Raw genomic sequence first — 24220 nt, forward strand, 5'->3', positions numbered from 1 at the left:
GAGTCTCGCTCTGTCGCCCAGGCTGGAGTGCAGTGGCCAGATCTCAGCTCACTGCAAGCTCCGCCTCCCAGGTTTACGCCATTCTCCTGCCTCAGCCTCCCGAGTAGCTGGGACTGCAGGCGCCCGCCACCTCGCCCGACTAGTTTTTTGTATTTTTTAGTAGAGACGGGGTTTCACGGGGTTAGCCAGGATGGTCTCGATCTCCTGACCTCGTGATCCGCCCGTCTCGGCCTCCCAAAGTGCTGGGATTACAGGCTTGAGCCACCGCGCCCGGCCTACCCTGTGTTAAAAGAAAAAAAAAAAAAAGGCCGGGCGCGGTGGCTCACGCCTGTAATCCCAGCACTTTGGGAGGCCGAGGTGGATGGATCACCTGAGGTCAGGAGTTCAAGACCAGCCTGGCCAACATGGTGAAACCCCGTCTCAACTAAAAATACAAAAAAATGAGCTGAGCGTGGTCGCAGGTGCCTGTAATCCCAGGTACTTCAGGAGGCTGAGGCAGGAGAATCACTTGAACCTGGGAGGCAGATGCTGCAGTGAGCCGAGATGGTGCCATTGCACTCCAGCCTGGGTGACAAGATGGAAACTCTGTCTAAAAAAAAAAAAAAAAAAAACCACACACTAAGGGGAAACAACGCCCACAGGCTGCAGAGGGCAGGTCGGCCTTGCAACATCCTCCTGGGCTGGGGCCTCTGGCAGGCACAGGAACCTGAGTGTGCAGCATGTAGGAGGCCCAGGGACAGCGAGTGCCAAGGGGGGAAGGAGGCAAGTTCACATACAGCCACCTTGGGATCCAGTGCTTTGATGCCTGCAGAGAAGTCCCACCCAGAGACACCACCCACCTGCCCTCAATGGGGCAGTGTCAGCTGCGTCTGAGCCCCCGACGCACAATGGCCAGCCGGGAGGGCCCAGGCTGTGGGGTTGCTTTTTAATGTTCTTATTTATTTAAATATGAAAAAACATTTAATCTCTTCCCAGTTCATCTGAAAGGAGGTCCGTCCCCTGGGTAAACAGAGGAAAGCAGTTCTGAGGGTTGGGGGGAGCATGGCTGCTTTCCCCAGCATGGCCCCCGTGTTCCCCACCCTCTTTGTGCCCCGGATCTGCGATCCTGAGTCCAGAAGAGCTCAGCAGGGAGCGGGGACTGGGAAGCTGTTGGGAGCCAGGAGGGCCCCGGGGCCTCTGTTCTCTGCCCCAGGGCTTCAGCCACCCTGCAAGTCCCTCCGGACAAGGCAACGTCAGCCCAGGCAGAAAACTTAAGAGTCCCTCCTAGAAAACCAGTGATGTGCTGGCCTTTTCAGGGCCACAGGCCCCTTCAGCTTCACCAGAGATGAGAAGGTGCCGCCCGCAACAGGGCTGCTGGTCACAGCTCAGTGCGTGATGCCTTGGCCACAATCACCAGCTTGGACAGCTCGGCCTTGAAAGCCCCGGGCCTGTGAGCCACTACAAGAAAGAAACACATGGTTGCGCCCTGAACGTTGAAAATTCTCAGAAGTCCTGAGGATTTGGGGTGGGGTCCACGGTGGGGGCTGAGCAGGGAAGGGGAGCAGTCTCCAAAGCAGACTCCCATGTGAAAAGGCCCCAGGCTCTGAAAGTCTTACAGGTGATAAGACAGGAAAATGGTGGTGTGGAGGGTGAGGTCGGTGGGGCTAACAGAGGTGGCAGGCAGCGGGAAGCCACAGAAAGACCTGAAGTGGGAAGAACCCTGGTCATTTGTGCCATGTTGTTGAGAAGAGATGCAGAAAGGGGCCAGAAGCAGCCCAGGAAGGAGATGATCCCGGCCTGAACAGGATGCAGGGTGGGTCAGGCTGCAAGACCTCCTGCTCAGTGGGTGAACCTGTCTGAGGCCCACATGACACTTCTCCAGCAGGGTCAGAACTCTGGCTTCCACTGCTACACCCAAGTCTCCTGGCCCTACCTGCTCTGTCCACTCCCTCGCCTCCCACCCTTGCCCCAGCTCGGCACCTCCGATTCCTCTTTCTGCTTAGCACTGGCCCCATGCAGCTGAACATGGCTTGAGGACACTGGTGCTGCTCAGGCAACCAAAGGAGGACCCTGATGTTTCCCAGTGACCCCTGCAGCTTCCCCTCGGCATGCCACGGTCCCAACTTCAAAGCCCTGATGGCTTCTACTTTATTTCATTTATTTATTTTATTTATTTTTTTGAAATGAGAGTCTTTCTCTGTTGCCCAAGCTGGAGTGCAGTGGTACGGTCTCGACTCACTGCAACCTCCGGCTCCTGAGTTCAAGCGATTCTCCTGTCTCCACCTTCTGACTAGCTGGGATTACAAGCATGTGCCAACATACCCGGCTAATTTTGGTATTTTTAGTAGAGACGGGATTTCACCACCTTGGCTAGGCTGGTCTGGAACTCCTGGCCTCCCAAAGTGCTGGGATTACAGGTGTTAGCCACCACGCCCAGCCCTGTTTATTGTTTTTGAGACAGAGTCTTACTCTGATGCCCAGGCTGGAGTCCAGTGGTGCGAACATAGCTCAATGCAGCCTCAACCTCCTGGGCTCAAGTGATCCTCCTCAAACTCCTGACCTCAAGTGATCTGCCCACCTCTGTCTCCCAGAGTGCTGGGATGACAGGCGTGAGCCACCACGCCCAGCCTAATTTAAAAAAAATTTTTGGCCGGGCGCGGTGGCTCAAGCCTGTAATCCCAGCACTTTGGGAGGCCGAGACGGGCGGATCAGGAGGTCAGGAGATCGAGACCATCCCGGCTAACACGGTGAAACCCCGTCTCTACTAAAAAATACAAAAAACTAGCCGGGCGAGGTGGCGGGCGCCTGTAGTCCCAGCTACTCGGGAGGCTGAGGCAGGAGAATGGCGGGAACCCGGGAGGCGGAGCTTGCAGTGAGCTGAGATCCGGCCACAGCACTCCAGCCTGGGCGACAGAGCGAGACTCTGTCTCAAAAAAAAAAAAAAAAAAAAAAAAAAGGCCGGGCGCGGTGGCTCAAGCCTGTAATCCCAGCACTTTGGGAGGCCGAGGCGGGTGGATCACGAGGTCAGGAGATCGAGACTATCCTGGCTAACATGGTGAAACCCCGTCTCTACTAAAAATACAAAAAACTAGCCGGGCGTGGTGGCGGGCGCCTGTAGTCTCAGCTACTTGGGAGGCTGAGGCGGGAGAATGGCGTGAACCCGGGAGGCGGAGCTTGCAGTGAGCTGAGATCACGCCACTGCACTCCAGCCTGGGAGACACAGCGAGACTCCGTCTCAAAAAAAAAAAAAAAAAAAAAAAAAAAAAAAAAAATTTTGTAGAGACAGGGTCTTGCTACGTTGCCCAAGCTGGTCTTGACCTCCTGGGCTCAAATGATCCCCCACCTTAGCCTCCTGAGCAGCTGGGATAACAGGCATGAGCCACCGCGCCCAGCTAAGATAAAGTTCTAGTGGCACACAGCCATACCCGTTCATGGACATACTGTCTGCATAAGCTTTGTGCCACAATGGCGCAGCTCAGACAGAACGTACAGTGCCACAAAGCTGAAGATATTGATGAGGTGGCCTTTACAGAACCAGTTTGTGGATGCCTGGTCTACAGTCTCCAGGGACCCCTATGGCCGACCCCCCTCTCCAAACCGCCCCGATTGCCCGCCCTTGGATGGGGGTGTCGTCACCTCTACTCCATCCCCATCTTTCCATACCTGCTGTTTTGGTCACTTCAAATTCCTCCGTTTTCAGGGGGACATCGCTTTCCCTTTCAAATGCAGCTTTAGACTGAAAGAGAACGAGTGGAAACTTTACCAGGGCCATTTCAACGCTCATCATTAGAACGATTCAGTTTGCTTTCCAAAGAAGCACAGACTAAAGCTTTGTGCTTTTACTAAAGAGGGAGAGGAGACTTTTTTGTTTTTGAGCCAGGGCCTCACTCTACTGTCCAGGCTGGAATGCAGCAGTGCAATCATAGCTCACTGCAGCCTCAAAGTCCTGGACTCAAGTGATCCTCCTGCCTTGGCCTCCTGAGTAGCTGGGACTACTGGTGCACAGTAACACATCTGGCTATTTTTTTAACTTTTGGTAGATATAGGGTCTTGCTATGTTGCCTAGGCTGGTATCAAATTCCTGGCCTCAAGCAATCCTCCTGCCTCAGCCTCCCAAAGTGCTGGGATTACTGGCGTTGAGCCACCGCACCTGGCCTGGAGAAGTCTTTTCTGGCATATACAAGAGAAGCCAGCAGCAGCAGGTTGCCAACCTCCCCGTGTCCCGGCGCCTCCTGGTCTGGGGGCGTCTGTGTGCCAGGTTCCTCCAAATTACATACCCTACCTCTGCAGGATTCGCTGTCCCCTCTCCTCCCCGTCCCCACGGAGCCCTCTCGTGGCGGGACATCTCACAGCTGCCCCAGTGCACAGAAACCACACTCAGAGCCTGCCCCACCCCAAGATACTCACGTAGGCCATGGCGTACTCGATTTCGGCGCCTCGCACCTCTGCCTTGAACTGTGTGAAGTACAGATAGGACTTCCCCTGGGGCCTGCAGAGGAAGGGGGGCGAGGGGGTCAGGCCAGGCCTGCTGGGTCTGGGTCTGTGAGCCCTGGAAGTAGCCCCACCAGGGACCTGGGCTGGGGTCAGCAAGTCTCATGCCTGCTTCTCAACATGGACACCATTCCCGAACACTGCTGACTGGGAAGGATGGATAGGGCCCTCTCAACATCAGAGCCTCTTTCCTTTGTGTCAGAATGTTTTGGGTTTTTTTTTGGAGACGGAGTCTCACTCTGTTGCCCAGGCTGGATTGCAAGGGCACAGTCTCACTCACTGTGGCCTCTGCCTCCGGGGTTTAAGTGATTCTCCTGCTTCAGCCTCCCTTGTAGCTGGGATTACAGGCACCTGCGACCACACCCGACTAATTTTGGTATTTTTAGTAGAAACGGGATTTCACCATGTTGGTCAGGCTGGCCTGAACCCCTGACCTCAAGTGATCTGCCCGCCTGAGCCTCCCAGAGGGCTGGGATTAGAGGCGTGAGCCACCGTGCCTGGCCCCTTTGTGCCAGAATGTTCTTCCAGCTCATTCACAGACATGCCTCTCTCCTCTGTGGGCTCGGAGCTGCTCTGGGACAGGACCCCATGTCCATTCACTGCACATGGCTTCTCGGGTGCCGACAGCAATCCAGGTACTATGATGGGGGCTAGGGCTGGACAATGAGAGGACAGTAAAGGCTTCCCAGAGGGCGCTGACTAGGAAGTACAGAAGTTAACTAGGAAGTGGGGAGGAGCATCTGCCCAGGTCTCTAGGAGGCTACTAACGGGGGCTTCTAAGGAACTGGAGTGGCAGAAGGTGCCGGAAGGTGACAGCAGGGGATGATGGCATCTCTGGTGTGAAGAGAGTGTGATGGGGATGGAGGAGCAGCAGGGCGGCCATTTCTGTGGAAGCCCTGGCTGTGGTTCTACGTGCATGGGTGGGGCGAGGGTATCCAGGGAGCCCCTAGATTCTTCTTTAAGCCCTAGCACTGCCAACAGGCCTGGTCAGGGAGGGTCCAGTCACTGTCTGAGATGGGGAGGCCTGGGGTGGCAGGTCTCCGGGGCTGAGCATGCCCCTGGGGAGCTTTTGTGGGGGTTGGACAGGAGGATTCAGGCTCAAGGTGAGCCCAGCCACCATCCCAGCTGCTCCAGGCCTGCACCTGCCCAGATGCTTTCTGGGGAGCCGGCACTCAGGGCTCAGGGGTCCGTGCGGGGCAGTGGCCTGCACAGACAATGGTGACCGTGGGCTTCCCCGTGACTACAGGGTGACCTCTGCAGGGTCTCTCTGGGGTGATGGGGCCTGTCTCCTGTCAATGACCCTGCTGATGCCTCCTGGGCTGGCCTTGGCCTGCCTGTGACGCAGCCAGTCCCATGGAGTGGGTGAGAATCTCCCCAGAAATGACTGGGTGAACACCTGCTGTTTGTAAAGCACCCTTCAGGGGATGGCAGGACAACGCCCACACGAGGCAGCAAATCACACCCTGTCCTTCAATCAAACGTCGCCACTCCCTGATCTCCATCTCTCATTTGTCAACGTGCTTTAACCTGACCACAGCGGTGGAACTACAACTTGGACTTCTCCCTCCAAAGTGTCTGCACAAAATAAATGCTCAAGAAATACCCACCATTTGGGCTGAGACATTCTGGGCCAAGGATCAGGGAAGAAGGGGCAAGATTCCTGAAGCCCCTGACCTCCTCCCCACTAGGGGCCCGACGGCTTCCTTCCCTTCATGTCCTTTCCCAGATCAAGCTGGGATTTAGGCAGTGGAGTTACGAGAATGAGTGGGACAAGTGGAGCTGGATAAGCCCATAAACCATGAGCCTGACTGAGGATAGCAGCAGAGGCCGAACCAGGCAGTGCCTGGGGAGACTTGGGGAGGGGCTGCGGACCCAGACGCGTGTGTGTTTGGGCAGATGGAAGAGAGGCACAGCTTTTGTGTGATTCCCAGATGTCTGCACCCCAAGAAGGCTATGAGCCATCAGGCTGGTCCTTCAGAGAACATGCTGGTAAAGACACGCCTGAGGGGAAACAGGAGGTCATGCTGGGGTCCCTGCAGGTGCCAGCCGGGGCCCCTTCTGGCGGGACACACTCCCTGGGAGATGGCATCATCCAAACCTCCACGGCCATTACCCCACAGACTCCCACACCTGTCACTGGCTTAGCTCGTCCCCAGTCCAGACCTGCACCAGCTCCGCCAGTTCCACCAGGACTCTTCCCAGCATCTCCCTCCTCCTCCCACCCCAGCTGGCTGATTCCACAGTCTCCAATCTGTGCCCTCCCCATCCACCCTGTCCTCATTCTACAGCTTCCAATCTACCCTCCCCACCCAGCCTATCCTCATTCTACACAGCCTCCAATCCCCTCTCCACCCACCCCATCCTCCTTCCACACAGCCTCCAATCCCCTCTCCACCCACCCCATCCTCCTTCCACACAGCCTCCAATCCCCTCTCCATCCACCCCATCCTTATTCCACACAGCCTCCAATCCCCTCCCCACCTACCCCATCCTCATTCCACACAGCCTCCAATCCCCTCCCCACCTACCCCATCCTTATTCCACACAGCCTCCAATCCCCTCCCCACCCAGCCCATCCTCATTCCACACACCCTCCAATCCCCTCTCCACCCACCCCATCCTCATTCTACACAGCCTCCAATCCCATCTCCACCCACCCCATCCTCATTCCACACAGCCTCCAATCCCGTCTCCACCCACCCCATCCTCATTCCACACAGCCTCCAATCCCGTCTCCACCCACCCCATCCTCATTCCACACAGCCTCCAATCCCCTCTCCACCCACCCCATCCTCATTCCACACACCCTCCAATCCCCTCTCCACCCAGCCCATCCTCATTCCACACAGCCTCCAATCCCATCTCCACCTACCCCATCCTCATTCCACACACCCTCCAATCCCGTCTCCACCCACCCCATCCTCATTCCACACAGCCTCCAATCCCCTCTCCACCCAGCCCATCCTCATTCCACACACCCTCCAATCCCCTCTCCACCCACCCCATCCTCATTCTACACACCCTCCAATCTCATCTCCACCCACCCCATCCTCGTTCCACACACCCTCCAATCCCCTCTCCACCCACCCCATCCTCGTTCCACACAGCCTCCAATCCAGTCTCCACCCACCCCATCCTCATTCTACACAGCCTCCAATCCCCTCTCCACCCACCCCATCCTCATTCCACACACCCTCCAATCCCGTCTCCACCCACCCCATCCTCATTCCACACACACTCCAATCCCCTCTCCACCCACCCCATCCTCATTCCACACACCCTCCAATCCCATCTCCACCCACCCCATCCTCGTTCTACACACCCTCCAATCCCGTCTCCACCCACCCCATCCTCATTCCACACACCCTCCAATCCCCTCTCCACCCACCCCATCCTCATTCTACACAGCCTCCAATCCCATCTCCACCCAGCCCATCCTCATTCCACACAGCCTCCAATCCCGTCTCCACCCACCCCATCCTCATTCTACACAGCCTCCAATCCCGTCTCCACCCACCCCATCCTCATTCTAAACAGCCTCCAATCCCCTCTCCACCCACCCCATCCTCATTCCACACAGCCTCCAACCCCCTCTCCACCCAGCCCATCCTCATTCCACACAGCCTCCAATCCCATCTCCACCCACCCCATCCTCATTCCACACAGCCTCCAATCCCATCTCCACCCACCCCATCCTCATTCCACACAGCCTCCAATCCCGTCTCCACCCACCCCATCCTCATTCCACACACCCTCCAATCCCCTCTCCACCCACCCCATCCTCATTCTACACACCCTCCAATCCCATCTCCACCCACCCCATCCTCGTTCCACACACCCTCCAATCCCCTCTCCACCCACCCCATCCTCGTTCCACACAGCCTCCAATCCCGTCTCCACCCACCCCATCCTCATTCTACACACCCTCCAATCCCCTCTCCACCCACCCCATCCTCATTCTACACACCCTCCAATCCCGTCTCCACCCACCCCATCCTCATTCCACACAGCCTCCAATCCCCTCTCCACCCACCCCATCCTCATTCTACACAGCCTCCAATCCCCTCTCCACCCACCCCATCCTCATTCCACACAGCCTCCAAACCCCTCTCCACCCACCCCATCCTCATTCCACACACCCTCCAATCCCCTCTCCACCCACCCCATCCTCATTCTGCACAGGCTTCAATCTGGGCACACCCCCTACCCCCGACTCCGTCCTTGTCGGTGCCTGGAGGGGCTCCCTGCCTCAGTCTGCCTCCTTCAGTCAGAGGGATATGAGCTCCACAGGTTCCTGCAGGGAGCCCTATGGAATGGGACTCAGCCAGGAAAAGAAACGAGGGTGACACACGCCTCAGCACGGATAAGCCTTGAGGATGTCACGCTCAGTGAGAGAAACCAGACACCAAAGGCCACACAGGGAGGGTCTGACCCCATTTCTATGCAATGTCCAGGACAGGCCCATCCATAGAGACAGGAGGGAGATGCGTGGCTGCCATGTGCTGGGAAGGAGAATGACTCTGATGGGAACAGTTTATTTTCAGGGGATGAAAATGTTCTGGATGCAGAGGTCTGGCTGCACACCTCTGAGAAAGTACTACATGCAGCTGAATTGTGAGCTTAAAATGCTGTGTTTTATGGAATTTTATCTCAATTTTTAAACATTGCCAAAAAGGGCCAGGCATGGTGGCACACGCCTATAATCCCAGCTACTCAGGAGGCTGAGGGAGGAGAATCGTTGAACCCAGGAGGCGGATGTTGCAGTGAGCCAAGATTGCACCACTGCACTCCAGCCTGGGCAACAGATGGAGACTCCATCCCCCCCCCAAAAAAAAAAAAAAAAAGAAAGAAAGAAAACTTGCCAAAAAGCCCTTTGGTGAGTTGGTGTCACCCTCAGGGGAGGGTGGAGCCCCTCGGGGCCTTCCTGGGTCCTGGTCGATGCTCCGTACCCTCTGAGCTGCTTCTCCTTTTCCTGGGACGTTGCCCTGCACAGGCTCCCCTAGTCTCCCCCAGACCTTCTCAGCCTCTGCATCAGTGCACTTCCTTGGGGAGCAGTCGCGCCCCAGCCACCCCCCACCTGCACGTGCATGAGCCCCCCTGCTGGCCTATCTTCCCCTCCAGGGGTGCCGCCCCCATCTGTCTGGCCATCCTTGTCCTCTCTCGTTCCCTGCCTTCCGAAGCAGCTCCCGGGGCCAGCGGGCAGGCCAACGGCAGCCGGAGATGCCATCCCCACCCCGAGCCTCACCTCCAGATGGTGCAGGTGAAGTGCTGGTGGTCTTCGCTGGTCCCCAGACTCATCTGCCATTGCTGCGGAGAGAACACAGCGTGGGTCAGCGCCGGACACACAGGTGCTCTCGCAGAGTTCCAGGTGTGCCTCTGATTCTACAGTCAGGCCACCTCTTCTGTACCTCCCAATTCAGGGGCTTGCCACTATATCCCCTGCCCCGCCCTCCTGGTGGCCTGGGGTTTGCTGTCCATCTGTGATCAGGGAGCCTGCCTGCGCCACATCCTTCCCATAAAAGTGGTGCCTCAAATGAGAACCACCCCAAGGTGGCTCCCAAGGATGGGGAGATAAGAACAACGTTTTTTTGTTTCTGAGACGGAGTCTCTCTCTGTGGCTTGGACTGGGGTGCAGTGGCAGGATCTCGCCTCACTGCAACCTCCACCTCCTGGGCTCAAGCAATCTTCCCACCTCAGTCTCCCAAGTAGCTGGGACCACATCCAGCTAATTTCTGTGTTTTGCAGAATCACTGTCTTGCCAATATTGCCCAGACTAGTCTCAACCTCCTGGCCTCAAGCAATCCTCCTACCTTGGCCTCCCAAAGTGGTGAGATTACAGATGTAAGTCACCACGCCAGGCCTAAGAACAACTCTTAAACATATAAAAGTATGTCCAACATCGTTTATGAAAAAAAAAAAAAAACGAAACGCAAGCTGAACTACAGTGATACCTTTTTCTCCTAGGTCAGAAGGGCAGAAGGCCCACTGTCTGCTAACACACCATATGGGTGTGAAAACCAAGGCTATCCCGAGTTGTCGGTGGAGCTGCAACAGGTACAAACAAAAGGGAAAATGCAGGCCGGGCGTGGTGGCTCACGCCTGTAATCCCAGCACTTTGGGAGGCCGAGGCGGGATGATCACTTGAACCCAGGAGTTCAAGACCAGCCTGGACAACACCTCCCAGATTCAAGTGATTCTCCTTCTTCAGCCTCCCAAGTAGTTGGGATGACAGGCATGTGCCACCATGCCTGGCTAATTTTTGTATTTTTAGTAGAGACGGGGTTTTACCATGTTGGCCAGGCTGGTCTTGAACTCCTGACCGCCGGCGATCTGCCCCTCTTCGGCCTCCCAAAGTGCTGGGATTACAGGGATGTGCCACCATGCCTGGCTAATTTTTGTAGTTTTACTAGAGACAGGGTTTCTTTTTTTTTTTTTTTTTTTTGAGACGGAGTCTCACGCTGTTGCCCAGGCTGGAGTGCAGTGGCGCGATCTCGGCTCACTGCAAGCTCCGCCTCCTGGGTTCACGCTATTCTCCTGCCTCAGCCTCCGAGTAGCTGGGACTACAGGCACACACCACCACGCCCGGCTAATTTTTTGTATTTTTAGTAGAGACGGGGTTTCACCGTGTTAGCCAGGATGGTCTCGATCTCCTGACCTCGTGATCCGCCCGTCTCGGCCTCCCAAAGTGCTGGGATTACAGGCTTGAGCCACCGCGCCTGGCCGAGACAGGGTTTCACCATGTTGGCCAGGCTGGTCTCGAGCTCCTGACTTCAGGTGATTCGCCAGCCTTGGCCTCCCAAAGTGCTGGGATTATAGGCATGAGCCACTGTGCCCGGCCCAAATCATTCTTACTGGCTCTTCTGCCACCAGCTGGAGAAAACAGCAAGCAAGGAAATGGGGACCTTGGTCTTCGAACCACAAGTAACTGAATTCTGTCAACTAAGAGCTTGAAGGAGAGGATTCTTCTCCCAGACCAGAGACTTTTTTTTTTGAGACAGGGTCTTGCTCTGTTGCCCAGTAGCACAATCACGGATCACTACAGCCCCGACCTCCTGGGCTCAAGTGATCCTCCTACCTCAGTCTCCCAAGTAGCTGGAACCATAGATGCATGCCACCACATTCAGCTAATTTTAAAATTTTCTGTTAATTTCATGCTCTTAGAGACGGGGCATGAGCCACCATGCCTTGCCTGTGATACCTTTATTTATTATTTACTTTTTGAGAGAGTCTCACTCTGTTGCCCAGGCTGGAATGCAGTGGCACAATCTTGGCTCACTGTAACCTCTGCCTGCTGGGTTCAAGTGATTCTCCTGCCTCAGCCTCCTGAGTGGCTGGGACTACAGGCGTGTGCCACCATACCCAGTTAATTTTTGTATTTTTTGTAGAGATGGGGTTTTGCCATGTTGGCCAGGCTGGTCTCAAATTCTGACCTCAGGTGATCTGCCCACCTCAGCCTCCCAAAATGCTGGGATTACAGGCATGAGGTATCATGCCCGGCCTGTGATACCTCGAGTTTGGTTTTATGAAGCACACAGCTGAGCTGATCCAGACTTCTGACCTACAAAGCTATGAGATAATAAATGGGTGCTCTGTTTTAAGCCCCTAAGCTGTGATAACTTGTTACACTACACATAAAATACAACACCCCAACAGATGCTCATGGGGATGGCAGACTCCCATTTTCCATCCCTCCTTTTGTTCATTTGCTTGCTCTGTGAAATAATGACAGCAGAATCTGTCATCACTGTTTAATGCCAATACTCTCCCTTTTTATTGGTTTAGGAAGAATCATTCAATGAGTGTAAGGTGATGTATGTGAGACCCAACCCTGTTGTCTGCTACAGAACATCTCCATACAACAACGGATACTGTCACAGTAAGCTAGAAGGAATTTTGAACAACTCACCTCATTGGTCCCTCCTTGAGAGGCATAAGTGAACATACACGTATATTTGTCCTAGAGAATGAAAGAAAAAGAAAGATCTGATAGAAGGAAATTTTTATTTTGTTTAATAGACGGGGTCTTGCTGTCACCTAAGCTGGAGTGCAGGGGCGTAATCACAGCTCACGGCAGCCTCAAACTCCCAGGTTTGAGCGATCCTCCTGCCTCAGCCTCTCAAGTAACTGAGACAATAGGTGCGCAACCACCACACCCAACTAATTTTCCTTTCTTTTTCTTTTTTCTTTTTTTTGAGGCAGAGTCTTGTTCTGTCACCCAGGCTGAAGTGGGATGATCTCAGTTCACTGCAACCTCTGCCTCCCGGGTTCAAGCGATTCTCCTGCCTCAGCCTCCCATGTAGCTGGGATTTACAGGCGCTTGCCACCACGCTTGGCTAATTTTTCATATTTTTGTAGCGATGGGTTTTGCCATGGGACATGGGGACCCTGGACAAGTGAAAACTTTTCTGAGCCTCTATTTTCTCTCTGTTTCTCTTTTTTATCTGAAGCATTTTCTCATCCGTATCTTGGGCGTAACATATAAAGGACTTGGCATCACACCTAGCTTTAAGGAAGTAGTCAGCAAACCGGCCTGGCACGGTGGTTCATACCTGTAATCCCAGCACTTTGGGAGGCCACGGCAGGCAGACGCCTTGAGATCAGGAGTTCAAGACCAGCCTGGCCAACATGGTGGAACTCCATTGCTACTTACGCAAAAATTGGCCGGGCACGGTGGATCATGCCTGTAATCCCATCACTTTGGGAGGCCAAATTGGGAGGATCACCTGTGGTCAGGAGTTCGAGACCAGCTAGCTAACATGGTTAAACTCCCTCTCTACTAAAAATACAAAAATTAGCTGGGCATGGTGGTGCATGCCTGTAATCCCAGCTACTCGGGAGGCTGAGGCAGGAGAATCACTTGAACTTAGGAGGCAGAGGCTGCAATGAGCCAAGATCACGCCACTGCACTCCAGCCTGGGCGACAGAGTGAGACTCCATCTCAAAAAACAACAACAACAAGAATTATCCGGGTGTGGTGGCACGCGCCTGTAATCCCAGTTATTGGGGAGGCTGAGGCAGAATTGCTTGAACCCAGAAGCCAGAGGTTGCAGTGAGCCAAGATCCCGCCACTGCACGTAAGTCTGAAAAAATGAAGTAGTCAAAAAACAGTAAGGATATCATTATTACAGGCGGGGAAAGGGAGGCTGAGAGGGGAACAGACTTTGCTGATAAGCTGATAACCCTTACAGGGCTGAAGACCCGGCCTCACTTCCTCGGTGAGGGGGGATCTTGTGCAACGGAAGGAAGAGGAACTTCCTCCCTCGTCGGAGCTGCAGCGACTGACTTCCTTCAGGCCCAGGAGGGCAGATGCCCCTTAGCCTCCTGCCGCTCCCATCACTGCCCCCTCCCCACCTCTGCGTCTGGAGGGCAGGGTTGCCTGGACACTCTAGGCAGGTGACAAGTGATCACGCCTCCTCAACGCCGCTGGCGCCCACAAGGCACAGCTCCCCATGAGTTCAGTCCTGCCCCAGTGGTGACCCCGGTCTCAATGTGCCGCGCTCACCAATCAGCCTCCAACCCTAACAAACCGCACCCCTTCCTCAGTACCCACCTCCGCGGTCCGCGCCCCTTCCTCAGGCCACGCCCCCAGTGCTCCGCGCCCCCTCCCCCGGCCTGCCAGCACTCGAAATACCCGGGACGGCGGTGGCACGTACCCCCGGGCCCACGTTATGGGAGAAGGAATGCACGACGCCGCCGGGCCGCACGTCAAACGCCACCGTCGTGGGCTCGGACACCGCCTCCGCCGGGCTCAGCGCCACGGCCCCTAGGAGCAGCGCAGCCCACAAGCTCGCGCCTACGCCGTTCCACCCTCCGCTGGGCGCCGCCATGTTGGACAAGGGTCCTCAGGGCAAGGGCGGGCGGACGGGGCGCGGCGAGGGACACGTGGGGCGTCCGCTGGACGCCACGTCGGCGTAGGCTGTATCACGTGACCTGGCGCTCCCCGCCCGGGGCCGCCATCTTGGGGGCCGGACTTTGCCGAGGGGCTGCTTCCCCCTAGGGACCCTGCGTAACCGGGCGGTCATTGGAGGGTCCCTCAGGTGGTAATGGAGTTCGTTTCGGGGGCTCAGGATCCCTCACCAGCCGTGTGGCTGACTGCAGCTCTTTCAGTTAGGAAATGTACAGGGAGTGAGGGAAATCGAAGGTCACCATTAAGCGAACTTCTCATAATCGTTGCAGTCAAGATGTGTGTGCATGGATATTCAAAATTAGCGGGGGGAAAGTAGGATGAGAAGCAGGATACTTGCTTTTGTTTCCTTCTTGTTGCCCAGGCTGGAGTGCAGTGGCGCGATCTCGGCTCACTTGTAACCTCCGCCTCCCGGGTTCAAGTGATTCTCCTGCCTCAGCCTCCCGAGAGGCTGGGACTACAGGTGTGCACCACCACGCCCGGCTAATTTTTGTATTTTTGGTAGAGACAGGTTTTCACCATGTTGGCCAGGCTGGTCTCGAGTTCCTGACCTCAAGTGATCCGCCTCCCTTAGCCTCCCAAAGTGCTGGGATTACAGGTGTCAGCCATCAAGCCCGACCAGCCTGTGTATTTGTTAATAGGATTATGTGGGTGTTCACTTCCTGGCTTTGATAAACTGGCTTGTCCTAGGGTTACAGACGATGTTCACATTAGGGGCAGTTGGATGAAGCGTGTTAGGAAACCCTACAGTTTCTGCAGGTTTTTTGGGAGGCTAAAATTATTTCAAAATAAAAAGTTAAAAAGAAAATAATCCCTACCTCAAGGAGTTGTTGGGAGGATTAAGTGAGGGAATGAAGTTCCCACACCAGGACGAATCAACTAAGAATTATATATTCTAGCTGTTGCTATCATTAGATCCCAAGTTTTGGGAAGTCATTCTTTGATTACAGACGCCTTAACATTTTAAGAAAACACCAGTGGCCAGGTCTGGAGGGTCAAGAATTAAACTGGTGTTTCCAGTTCTTCCCAACTGGCAAAAAGACAGAATCCAGAGAGAAAACATCAGAGATGACTCCTAAGATGGGTTATAATGCACCCTTCGAGGAAGTAAATCACTCTACTCCAAAGCTGAGCCCCAGGGAGGTGAGAAGGATCCCAGTGGAGGCTGACTCCTCTGCCAATGACAGAAGTCCAAGCCAGTTGCCTTTCTGCAGTGGCAGCCTGTTCTAAATTGGGATACCTGCTTGCCTTAGGACATTTCTTGGCCAGGCGTTACGGGAGTTCATGCCTGTAATTCCAACCCTTCGGGAGGCCAAGGTAGGTGGATTGCTTGACCTCAGGAGTTCTAGACCAGTCTGGGCAACATAGTGAGACCCCATTCCTATATATTTCTCATATATATATATATATATTTTTAAAGATAGCTGGGCATAGTGGTGGTCGCCTGTAATCCCAGCTACTTGGGAGGTTGGGACAGGAGAATCTCTTCAACCCGGGAGGCAGAGGTTACAGTGAGCTGAGATCATGCCACTACACTCCAGTCTGGGTGACAGAGTAAGACTTCGTCTTAATAAATAAACAAACAGGCCGGGCGCGGTGGCTCAAGCCTGTAATCCCAGCACTTTGGGAGGCCGAGGCGGGCGGATCACAAGGTCAGGAGATCGAGACCACAGTGAAACCCCGTCTTTACTAAAAATACAAAAAATTAGCCGGGCGCGGTGGCGGGCGCCTGTAGTCCTAGCTACTCAGGAGGCTGAGGCAGGAGAATGGCGTGAACCCAGGAGGCGGAGCTTGCAGTGAGCCGAGATCGCGCCACTGCACTCCAGCCTGGGCAACAGCGTGAGACTCCGTCTCAAAAAAAAAAATAAATAAAAATAAATAAATAAACAAACAAATCTCTTCCTCCATGCAGCTGTCTGTTCCAGACCCATGAGACACTGTCTCCATAAACTGGACAAGCACAGTGCAGCCCTGCTCCTTAGGTGAGTGACACAGCACGGTTCCACTGATGGAGTTCCCATTACCTTACCACGGTGTTCGGCTTTCAGCCTGTCACCATGAAGGATTCGATGCATAGCCAAGCTCTGCTGCTAACAAGGAATTTCAGTTGTGAGCTGTTGGGAGTCCGCTGCTGAACCCAGGCAGGTTGTGTGTATGTGTGTGCATGCCTGTGTGTGTTCTTTCCAGAAAGGTTTCAGCCCCAAGTTTCCCCCACCCACCACAAATCATCACACTAAAAGGATTAAAAGAAAAACAAGGCTGGCCCCAGTACTTTGGGAGGCAGATCACTTTGAGCTCAGGATTTTAAAAACTGCCTGGTCAAGCTGGCAAGACACCGTCCCTATAAAAAATACAAAAACATTAGCTGGGCATGATGGCTTGTGCCTGTAGTCCCACTTACTTGGGAGGCTGAGGCCAGAGGATCACTTGAGCCATGGAAGCAGAGGTTGCAGTGAGCCGAGATCACACCACTGCACTCCAGCCTGGGTGACAGAGTGAAACCCTGTGTCAAAAGAAAAAACAAAAAAACAGAAAAAGAAAACAAGGCTGGGCACAGTGGCTCTTGTAATCTCAACACTTCTCAACACTTTGGGAGGCCAAGGTGGGAGGATCACTTGAGCCCAGGAGGTCGAGGTTGCAGTAAGCTGTGATTATACCACTGCATTCCTGCCTGGGTGACAGAGGAGCAAACAGCAAATTATTTCACAGATCCCACTAATCATGACATGAAATCTGTCACCTAAAGGACAAGATTCGATCACACGAATATCAGATTTTTCATTTTTTTTTTTTTTTTTGAGACATGGTCTTGCTCTGTCACCCAGGCTGGAATCCACCCACCTTGGCATCCAAAAGTGCTGGGATTACAGGTGTGGGCCACCGCGTTCAGCCTTTTATGTTTTTTTAAGCCCACTTTTTTTTTTTAAGTGGAAATTTCCAAAGGATGGAGCAAGTGGATCAAGCAGGGCAGTCCATCCCTGCTGTTAGAAACGGAGCCCAGATGCCCCACGCATTGCCAACAGGGTCTCCCTGGGTGTCTTGGCTGTTGGGACAATGTGAGGAGGTCCTTGGCTTGTCATGGTTCTCAGGGTGCAGAGTCTCAGGTAGAAAAGGAGGCGTCAGCCAGGTGAGGATCCAGCATGGAGGATGCTGCAATTTGGGCCCGGGGGGTCAGACCAGGCCACACATGACAGCTAGAGCTGAGTCCCTGGAGACCGGTAGACCTTCCTAGACCAGCAAGGACAGGACTACCCTCATCAGGTGGCTGGGGCCATCCTCTTTGGGTCAGTCTGATCAGGGCATGGTGCCCAGGCAGCCCCAGCACCCCCGCAGTGCTTGAAGATGGCAGTACCCTTCTGCTGTGTCTTGTCTATTGCCCCCCGGAAGCCCCTCCCACTCAGGAGCCCCAGGACTTAGAAGGAACCTCAGGCAGGTGACATGTTTCCATCTGGAATCGTTTAATGTGTCTACTTCTTCCACGCATAATTATAAAAGAATAAGAATCGACAAAAATATTTTCTTTCCATAATATGTAGAGGTGGTTTGTTTTTTTTTTTTTTTTTTTTCTTTTCTTTTTACTTTTTTTTTGCCCGCCCCGGCAGAGCTCTTGGCGGGGAGGGAAAGGGAGGAGGAAATATAACCCTGAGGTGGGGATGGTTCAGCTCCCAACCCCGGAACCCCCGGTGTGTACGGGCCAGGCAGACACATGTGGCCGGGCGGCTGGGCTGGGGAGGGGACAGCCGCCACTGACCAGCAGAGCGTAGAAGTTCGGTGCGTTTCAGTGCCTGCCTGAAAGCTTGGGGACAGGAGGGCTGTCCACAGGTGGTGCCCCCTGTGGGCCCTGGCTGCTCCTCATGTGGGGCCCGCATGACCCTCTGCTCGGGCTTGGGAAGAAATGGAGCCTACCAGGTGCTGGGTTGCAACCCCACTGCCTGGTGTGGACCCCGAGTCTCGATTTAGGCACCCCTTGCTTTCTGTCTTCTGTTTTTTATTTATTGTGAGACGGAGTTTCGCTTTTGTTGCCCAGGCTGGAGTGCAATGACGCAATCTTGGCTCACCGCAACCTCAGCCTTCTAGGTTCAAGCGATTCTCCTGCCTCAGCCTCCCGAGTAGCTGGGATTACAGGCGTGAGCCACCACGCCCGGCTAATTTTTTGTATTTTTAGTAGAGACAGGGTTTCCCCATGTTGGTCAGGCTGGTCTTGAACTCCCGACCTCAGGTGATCCGCCCGCCTCAGCCTCCCAAAGTGCTGGGATTACAGACGTGAGCCACCGCGCCCGGCCTGTCTTTTAAATAATTATGAAAAATATCCCCTCAAACAAAACACAAACATGAATTGGGAAGGCTGGCAGGGGGGACAGGCAATTGCATGCTTGGGTGCTGGGGACGGTGGCTGGCCGGGCCAGGGGACCGAGAGGTCACAGGGAGCCCCGGGTGGAGGGCAGCCCGCTCCTCTGAGTCTCTTCTGGCCTCTCCAGTGCCTATCAGCGTGTGACCTCCTCCTCCCAGAAGGCGGGGAGAGGAGGGGCTGGCCCGAGACCACCATCTCTCTATCTCGGCAACCAAGAAGCAGCGGACATAAAACCCAGGAGCATTTTAAAAAGGATAAAAGGCGTCGGGGCGGTGAAGGCAGCGGCTCCTTGGAGCTGGCCAGCGCGGGGCGGGACAAGGTGCCTCATTGGGGCCCGCGGGCCACTCAGTCCCTTCTGCCTGGTCCCCGCGGAGGCTGCAGCCACTTGTGCTGTGATGTGGCGGCTCCCGGCGGGCAGGCTCAGAGGTATTCCTGTAGAAAGTGCAGCAACGTGACTTCATAGTGCTCGCCCGACTCGGGGCAGCGAATACTGTGTCTCTCGTTGGGGTAGATCTGTGGGAAGACAGGAGGCAGGGCTGGGGGACGTGGCCGGACCCCTCCTCGTCCTAGGCTCCTCCCTTATTCTGGCTCAGGGCATCCAGGAGTGCCCAGGTGCTCTGAGGCCCACGGATCTGGGTTTGAATCCCACCTCGGCTGTTGACTTGCAGTGTCACTCTGGGCCCCTCTCAAAAATGGGGTGAATCCGGACCTCACAGACTCTTTGGGAAGGTTTGGTAAGACAAAGTTTACAAACACCTTGCAGTATGCGCTTGCACAGAGCAAAGATTTAGCAAGAAACCGTGTGCCTCTTTCCCCCAAACCTGCTGACGGGTGAGCAGCTCATCTCTGTGGGTGAGGTGGCTGAGGCTTCAAGCTTCAGGAACATCTGGTGCCCTGGTCTCGCGCCATTTCCACTTTCCAAAAGGCATGCGACTAGCTCTGGGCCTTAGGACAGCTGTCTCTGAGGATTTGTGAAGTGTTTTCTGGGTCCTCTTAGCACCCAAGGGGGGATCAAGCCAAGAGGCAGGCAGGGAGACGGAACTCCCCAGGCTCCTGAGACCTGGCCCAGCCAACACCAGGCCCGGGGGTGGATCCACACAGTGGGTGCAGGTCCTGCCTCTGGCCATGAACGAGGGCTCTGGGGGCACTGATGGACAACCCCTATAGCTCCCCACTGCCCCCTAGGGGTTGGTAGGACCAAGGCATGAAAATAACCCCAGGTTCTCCACAAAGAACTCTGGGACTGGTTGGCAGCAGGGGCAGGTGGCCCATCTACACCACCTCCTGCCAGTGAGATGGGTTTCTGAACCATACCCTCCTCTCTAGGCTCCTGGCCCCCACCCTTGCCCATCACCCTGGGAATGCACCAAGCCACCCACTGGTTTCTCCTCCTCTACTCTTGCCTTCTTTTTTTTTTTTTTTTTTTTGAGACGGAGTCTTGCTCTGTCGCCCAGGCTGGAGTGCAGTGGCCAGATCTCAGCTCACTGCAAGCTCCGCCTCCTGGGTTCACGCCATTCTCCTGCCTCAGCCTCTGGAGTAGCTGGGACTACAGGCGCCCGCCACCTCGCCCGGCTAGTTTTTTGTATTTTTTTTAGTAGAGACGGGGTTTCACCACGTTAGCTAGGATGGTCTTGATCTTGTGACCTCGTGATCCGCCCGTCTCGGCCTCCCAAAGTGCTGGGATTACAGGCTTGAGCCACCACGCCCGGCCTACTCTTGCCTTCTTTAATCCATCCCTGGATGAATCACGAGTTTGATGACACCATCCCCAACCTAGACCTCTGCAAGGACTTGCCAGTCTGACATCAAGAGCAGCTTCCAGGTCCTGCTGCCCCAGGCACCTCAAGGGCCCACTTCTTCCCCAACCCAGGCACTGGCACTCCCTGGGGCAGACTCTACTGCCCTTGCCACCAGCCATATGCACATGTTGTGCCCATGCCTTTATGCCACTCTGGGTCCCAGCTGCCTGGTTACTTTTTCCTCTTGGCCTAAGAGGGCAGAGAGAGGGGCTGTCTGGCTCCCCAGTGAGCTTCCAAACCAAGCCCAAGGCCCGGCATGTGACAAATGTGATTTGTGCACAAAGAGGGCCTGGGGCCGCCAGCCACCTGGTCCAGATGTTTTGAGGTCTTTGAAACAGAAGGTGAAGTGCACTCTATCTGTCCCACACAATGCCATGTGCCCACCCCACGGCCTGTCTCATCTCACGTTCCACTTCCTGTGGGGAGGCAGTGAGACAGGACCTGGGGCCCACCCTGCGTGCTGAATGCTTTGCTTTTCTTTTTTCTTTTTTTTTTGGAGATGGAGTCTCGCTCTGCTGCCCAGGCTGGAGTACAGTGGTGCAATCTCGGCTCACTGCAACCTCTGCCTCCCAGGTTCAAGCGATTCTCCTGTCTCAGCCTCCAGAGTAGCTGGGATTACAGGCGCCCACCACCACACTCGACTAATTTTTGTATTTTTAGTAGAGACGGGGTTTTGCCATGTTGGCCAGGCTGGTCTCAAACTCCTGGTCTCAAGTGATCCACCCGCCTCGGCCTCCCAAAGTGCTGGAATTACAGGCGTGAACCACCGCGCCCAGCCTGAATGCTTTTCTGACAGACTTTGGCCCGAGCAGCCTCCGAGGAGGCCGAGTTATCATGTCCGTTTCAAAGATGCAGAAACGAGGTGTAAGAGTAAATGCTATCCCAGCTACCTGGCCGCTGGGAGGGCAGTGGGCTCGGGTCTCAGGCTGGGAAGAGACATCTGAAGTTCTATTCCAGCCCTGCCTGACATCACCCCCGGGGCTGCTTGGGATGTAGGGTGTTGGTGGAGGGTACTGCCAAGAGATCAGCTCATCACACCACAAGGCGGCTCTGCCTCCCTCCTGCTCTGCAGCCCCATTTCCCGACTCTGTTGAAAGGCAACAGGGCGCTCCCCACCGGACAGAGCATGCCGAGGCGCCCAGGAAGCAGAAATTGTCTGCAGTCCACAGGTATAATAAAACCTGGCCCTCTTGCCTCCAAGATACCTCCCGAATCTCCTGCTGGAACAACTATGGACCATGTCCCACTGTCCCCCACAGGCCGTCCACAAAGCAGCCAGAGAAATGTGGGTCAAACGGCAAGCCGCCCCACTCTACACTCTGCTCACAGGGCCGGGACACCTCCCATCACCTTCAGATGGAAATCCAGCCGAAGCCCAACCCCCCCCGGGGCCCCGCCCCTCTAGAGCAGAAGCCCCACCCTCCTCACTGAGGCCCCCCATCTCTACAGTGGAAGCCCCACCCTCCTCACCACTGAGGCCCTGCTCCCCGACCGAGCCCCACCCTCTTCACTACAGAGGCCCTTCCTCACACCAAGCCCAACCATTTACTGCAGAAGCCCCACCCACCGCAATACTGAGGCCCTGTCCCTCTGCAGAAGCCCCACCCCCCTCGCCAGAGGCCCCGCCCATAACCCATGCCCACCCCTTAGCGCAGAAGCCCCGCCCACCTAGACTGAGCCCCACGTTGCTGCCGAGGCTCCACCCACTCCCCCCACTCTCCTCCCGCTCGGTCCCCTAAGCCTGGCTGGCTCCACTCTAACACCCTTCACTGCTGCCTCCTCAAGGAATGCTTGGCCCCAGCCCCTTAGTAAGGAGCCTACTAGGGCCTTCAGCACCCAGCGGTTTCTTCTACGCAATTTCTCAGTTTCAAATAAAGTCCGTCTGTGGGGCAATTTCGGTAAGGGTTCCTCCCTCCATTAGGCCCGGAGCAGGGGTGGGTGTGGCAGCCCCTGACCCCGTGCTCCCAGCACCGAAGGCAGGCGGAACCCTGAGCTGTCAAGACAGGACTGATCCATCAATGGCCCCGGGAGCTGGGAGGGCAGGGGCATGGGGCAGTGGGGTGGGGGGCTGGGAGCCCCAGATCCCCCAGGGAACCCCTGATCACAGTGGGAAGCCACCCCGCCCCGCCCCACCCCACCCCCCACTTCCAGGGCTCTGTCGGCTCGGGGAGGGGCCGAAGCCCCCAAGGGCCACCCACCTGGAGCTGGTAAGGTTTCCCTGCTCGGATCAATTGGGAGACGAGGAAGTTTGTGTGGAAAAAGTGCACGTTTTCGTCCAGGAAGCCATGGAGGATGAGCAGGCGGTTGGGCCTGGTAAACAGAGGGGTAAGGGTCTGAGGCCAGGGATTGTCTGCGGGGTAGGAAGGGAACTAACTGATCACAAGGTCAGGAGTTTGAGACCAGTCTGGCCAACATGGTGAAACCCCGTCTCTACTAAAAATATATTTTAAAAAAATTAGCCAGGTATGGTGGCAGGTGCCTGAAATCCCAGCTACTTGGGAGGCTGAGGCAGGAGAACTGCTTGAGCCTGGGAGGCAGAGGTTGCAGTGTGCTGAGATCGCGCCACTGCACTCCAGCCTGGGCGACAGATCAAGACTGCGTCTCCAAAAAAAAAAAAAAAAAAAAAAAAAAAAAGATTCAGTAGCGGTACACGCCTGTAGTCCAGCTCCTCGGCTGGCTGACGTGGGAGGATCGCTTGAGCCCAGGAGGTGGAGGCTACAGTGAGCTATGATCATACCACTGCACTCCAGCCTGGGTGACAGAGCAAGACCCCATCTCTAAATTAAATTGAAAAAACAAAATAAAACTAAAACCCCAGGCCGGGTGCAGTGCCTCATGCCTGTAATCCCAGTACTTTGGGAGGCCAAGCTGGGTAGATTGCTTGAGTCCAGGTGTTTGAGAGCAGCTTGGGCAACATGGCAAAACCTTGTCTCTACAAAAATATTTAAAAGTTAGCCAGGCGTGGTGGTGCACACCTGTGGTCCAGCTGAGCCTAAGGCAGGAGGATCACCTGAACCCTGGGAGGGTGCAAAATGAGCTATGATTAAAAAAAAAAAATGCTGGGCACGGTGGCTCACACTTTGGGAGGCCAAGGCAGGTGGGTCACTTGAGGCCAGGAGTTCAAGACCAGCCTGGGCAACATGGTGAAACCCTGTCTCTACTAAAGATACAAAAATTAGCTGAGTGTGGTGGTGCATGCCTGTAATTCCAGCTACTCAGGAGGCTGAGGCACGAGAATTGCTTGAACCTGGGAGGTGGAGGTTGCAGTGAGCTGAGATTAAGCCATTGCACTCCAGCCCAAACAACAGAGTGAGACTCTCTCAACAAAACAAAACAAAAACCCACCTAGGTCTGCTGCTCTCTGTGGTCTGGAGTATGGCCTGGGCTACTGGTGAGGCCAACATGTGGCCTCACCAGAATCGGCTGCCCTAGCCCTTCCTGTCCGATATGGGAGCCAGTGGCCACACGTCGCTGTTGAAATTCCAGTTTACATTCATCCAAATTAACTGAACTTATAAACCCATTGAGACAGAGCACAGATTGGTGGCTGTCCCGGGACGGGGAGTGACTGCTAAGGAAGGGGAGCAGGGTCTGACGCTGGAGTACTGGAAAGGTTCTGGAGCCAGGGAGCAGCCACACAACACTGCAAATGCACCGAGGGCTGCTTTCAGGTGACTTTTAGGTTCTGTGAACTTT

At 55.1% G+C, this 24220-nt stretch overlaps 2 protein-coding genes and 1 long non-coding RNA gene across 6 annotated transcripts in view; 1 reads left to right on the forward strand and 2 right to left on the reverse strand.

The window, feature by feature from the left end:
• Positions 1-918: 918 nt before the first annotated feature.
• Positions 919-14323, reverse strand: LOC105485164 (myeloid derived growth factor). Its single transcript, XM_011747385.2, has 6 exons — positions 14124-14323; positions 12377-12427; positions 9716-9777; positions 4387-4468; positions 3643-3715; positions 919-1437 (listed from the first exon to the last, which is right to left on the reverse strand). Exons 1-6 carry the CDS (start codon positions 14295-14297, stop codon positions 1358-1360), a joined length of 522 nt encoding a protein of 173 aa, XP_011745687.1. The 5' UTR covers positions 14298-14323; the 3' UTR covers positions 919-1357.
• A 96-nt stretch (positions 14324-14419) lies between these two features.
• Positions 14420-22547, forward strand: LOC139360279 (uncharacterized). 2 transcript variants are annotated; one of them, XR_011617574.1, is made up of 3 exons: positions 14420-15691; positions 16287-21693; positions 21784-22547. It is a non-coding gene; the product is annotated as an uncharacterized lncRNA (long non-coding RNA). The 2 variants fall into 2 exon arrangements; XR_011617575.1 differs by having other exon boundaries at positions 16287-16356; positions 21597-22547.
• LOC105487141 (dipeptidyl peptidase 9) overlaps positions 17917-24220 on the reverse strand; it is a 51047-nt gene continuing 44743 nt past the window's right edge. For all 3 annotated transcript variants that reach the window (XR_011617573.1, XM_071086892.1, XM_071086893.1), the window contains 2 exons: positions 22723-22834; positions 17917-19238 (listed from right to left, as the gene is read on the reverse strand). Coding sequence is in view for 2 of the 3 variants with exons in the window: in XM_071086892.1 (XP_070942993.1) it covers positions 19146-19238; positions 22723-22834 (205 nt within the window). In the remaining variant the exon portion in view is untranslated. The remainder of the gene's footprint in view (positions 19239-22722; positions 22835-24220) is intronic.

Source organism: Macaca nemestrina, chromosome 20 (assembly GCF_043159975.1).
Source record: "Macaca nemestrina isolate mMacNem1 chromosome 20, mMacNem.hap1, whole genome shotgun sequence".
Lineage (NCBI taxonomy): Eukaryota > Metazoa > Chordata > Mammalia > Primates > Cercopithecidae > Macaca > Macaca nemestrina.

Bases quoted from the DNA above. Each gene is read 5' to 3' on its own strand.
- LOC105485164 (XM_011747385.2), bottom strand. From the start codon at position 14,297: ATGGCGGCGCCCAGCGGAGGGTGGAACGGCGTAGGCGCGAGCTTGTGG. The intron at 3,716-4,386 runs GTGAGTATCTTG...GTTCTCTTTCAG, and splicing joins TCGAGTACGCCATGGCCTAC to TCTAAAGCTGCATTTGAAAG. The intron at 1,438-3,642 runs GTATGGAAAGAT...TCTTTCTTGTAG, and splicing joins TGAAGTGACCAAAACAGCAG to TGGCTCACAGGCCCGGGGCT.